This window comes from Mesitornis unicolor, unplaced genomic scaffold (genome assembly GCF_000695765.1).
Source record: "Mesitornis unicolor isolate BGI_N332 unplaced genomic scaffold, ASM69576v1 scaffold614, whole genome shotgun sequence".
NCBI classification, from domain to species: Eukaryota; Metazoa; Chordata; class Aves; order Mesitornithiformes; family Mesitornithidae; genus Mesitornis; species Mesitornis unicolor.
Window position 1 is genome coordinate 9,726 of NW_010177776.1, and position 2,752 is coordinate 12,477.

The following is a 2,752-nucleotide window of genomic DNA, read 5'->3' on the forward strand; positions in this document are numbered from 1 at the left end:
ATGAAGGAGAGGAAGAAGGGGAGGAAGAGGCGTTCCAGAAGAGCCACCGCCTCTTGGGTTGCCGTTTGAGGTGGAGGTAGTCTTCCTTCTCCCGCTCCTTCTTCGCCCGCTGGTAGTGATCCTCCTCCTTCAGGTACCACACCGGCGGCCAGCGGTGCTTCTCAAAGTACTCCTGGTTCTCTGCAGGGAGACGGGGGGGGTGAGGGCAGTGCCAGGACCACCAGGACCCACCCCATCACCCCCCTACCCTGGTCCCCGCTCACCTCCTGACATGGCCTTCATGTCCCGGGGGAACTTGCGGCAGACGTTGTTGTAGTTGGTGCAGATGTGGTGCAGGCACCAGTCGGCGAGCTGGTAGGCGCAGTGGAACTGGAAGAGATGGAGCCGGTGTCAGAGCCACCACGGCACAGAACACCAGGGATTCACCCTACTCCTCCACGGACATCCAAAACCAGACCTGGATGTCCTCTGCCAGGTCAGCACCATCCCCTGTCCCACCGTGTCCTACCTGCGCCAGCTCCAGGAACACGAGCACGTCCCCATCGATGTCCACCATCATCTGCGCCGCCTCCATCAGCCCGGTGACCGTGTACTGCTCTGTGAGGGGACACACAGGGTTACAACCAGGACACGGCGATGGCAGGCATATGGTGATGCCACCGAGCTTGGGGACAGCAAGGGCACCCACCCCGACTCACCGGTGAGAGCCACCAGATGGGGCAAGCAGAGGCGGTTGGCGAGGATGATGAGCTTCATGTCATCCAGGTCGGGGCTGGAGCTGAACTGCCCGGTGTAGAGGTACTCCAGCACCGCCCGCATGCAGCTCTTGCTGGTGTAAGGAAGTGCCACCTGCGAGACACGCAGCGATTGTCACCCCATGGCCGTCCCCAGCTGTCCCAAACCTTCCCAAATCCCAGGGCTTCTCCTCACCTCGTTAGTGGAGCTCTCCACAAAGGGGCCGCCGAACATCACGGCCATCCAGTCGCAGCTGGAGATGAGCAGGGGCTTGTGGGCACTGATAGCACCGTCATCCAGCACGAAGGTGACATCTGGGGACAAGCAGAGGGATGCTACCGGGACCGTCCCCATCACCCAGCGCTCAGCCACCCCCTGCCAAAAAAGGTCTCGCGCCAGGGACAGCAGAGGGAATATCCTACGGTTTGTCCTAAAAACCTCTATATTTTTTCCCCCAGCATCTCCCACCGGCTCAGAGGAGCTCGGGGAAGGGCCCTGGTGGATTTCCAGCTCTTCTGAGGGATTTTCCCAAGGCATATCCTGATACATTTGAAAGCAAAGGGGAAAAACCCAGGAAGCAAACGTCTCAGCCAAACACGAGTCCTTGGGAGAGCTGGGAAGGACAATGGGGATCTTCTGTACCCCCTAACTCTGCTCTCCATCCCCAACCATTGCTTGTCCCTGAGGGGCACCAGGGCCAGCACGTATCTGTCCCAACAGTGACAGCTTGACCACATCAAGGTCCATCCTCAGGAGACAAATTCAGCTGGAGGGAAGTTAATGCACCCCCCCCAAACGTCACCCTAAAGCATCACAGCACGTGGTGCGTGGTGGAAAGATGGGCCAGGGAAGTCCTCCCAAGGCCACGTTGCTCCTCATAAATGAGATGACCCTGTGAAAATCCTGCCCCGGGAGGGAAGGAAGTTGCTTTTGCTGCTTTCCTGTAAATAAACAGAGCTGTCAAGCAGGCTGGGGGGGGCAGGAAACCCTGGGGAAGGGCCATTACACTCACACTTTCTGGAAAAAAAAAATGCTATAAACATCCCAGAAATGCACAATGTGACCAAAAACCCCAGGGAAGAAGAGTGAGCATCTGCAGGCTCACTGCATGGAGCAAAGCCAGGAGCTCCGAGCCCCTCCATCCATCCAACAGAACCCCCCCAAAGGGAGGCGGTGCTCCCCCTCGGCTCGGAGTCGTACCCGAGAAAGTCCCCTTGGCCAGGCATTCCTTCACCCGGTTGGTCCTCCGGACGTGGAAGGCTTTGGTGATCTCCTGGTTCATGAACGCCTCGTTGTTGAGGATGTTGGCCACCATCATCCGGAGGTCGAACACCTCCAGCAGCTCAGCGATGTGAGCAATGTGCATCAGGTCCCGCTCGTTCTCATCCAGCTCCCCCGTGTACAGGTACTTCAACACAGCCCGGAAAGGACCCGGCTGGATGGACGCGTCCATCTTCACCACCACCATCAGCTTGGACTTGTAGGTCAGCGGATCTTCTGCCATCTCTTCCTGGATGCTGGTGAACGCCCGGCTCCAAGACGAGAGGTCCCTTCCCCGCCGCAGCCCGCGCTCCCCGTTCTCGTAGCGGTTGCCCCGGAGGATCCCGTCACTGGTGGAGGCTCTAAGGCACGGTTTTCGCTGGCCGGATCCAGCCTCCTCGGTGCTCTCGCAGATATCGAAGCTGGCGGCTCGGAGGAGGAAATCCCGCCCGTGGTGCCTCTCCTCTTGGTGCAGCATCCGCTCGGCGGCCGCGGTGACAGCCCCCCCGAAGCCGTGCCCCGCCGTGCTCTGCTGGTCCTCCTCGCTCAGGTCCATGAGGAACAGGTCGTAAAATTTGGAGGAGGAGGTGGAGAGGTAGATCTTGTGTGCGTAGATTTTGATCTTCTCTTGCAGCACCAGGATGACGTCCGCGCACAGGGGGTCCTCCAAGAGGTGGGCTGGGCGCTCCTCGTTGTTGGAAGGGGGGTCGGGGACAATGATGATGGGCGGAGGGGGCTTGGGGGGCAGGAAGGGGGC

At 59.7% G+C, this 2,752-nt stretch overlaps 1 protein-coding gene across 1 annotated transcript in view; it reads right to left on the minus strand.

The window, feature by feature from the left end:
- Positions 1–2,749, minus strand: part of LOC104538843 (rho-related BTB domain-containing protein 2-like) — a gene marked incomplete at its 5' end in the record, with an annotated part of 10,492 nt that extends 7,743 nt beyond the window's left edge. The window contains 6 exons of the mRNA XM_010182196.1: positions 10–180; positions 264–369; positions 509–597; positions 699–849; positions 931–1,049; positions 1,936–2,749. Of these exons, the coding sequence (XP_010180498.1) occupies positions 10–180; positions 264–369; positions 509–597; positions 699–849; positions 931–1,049; positions 1,936–2,749 (1,450 nt within the window). The remainder of the gene's footprint in view (positions 1–9; positions 181–263; positions 370–508; positions 598–698; positions 850–930; positions 1,050–1,935) is intronic.
- Positions 2,750–2,752: the final 3 nt, after the last annotated feature.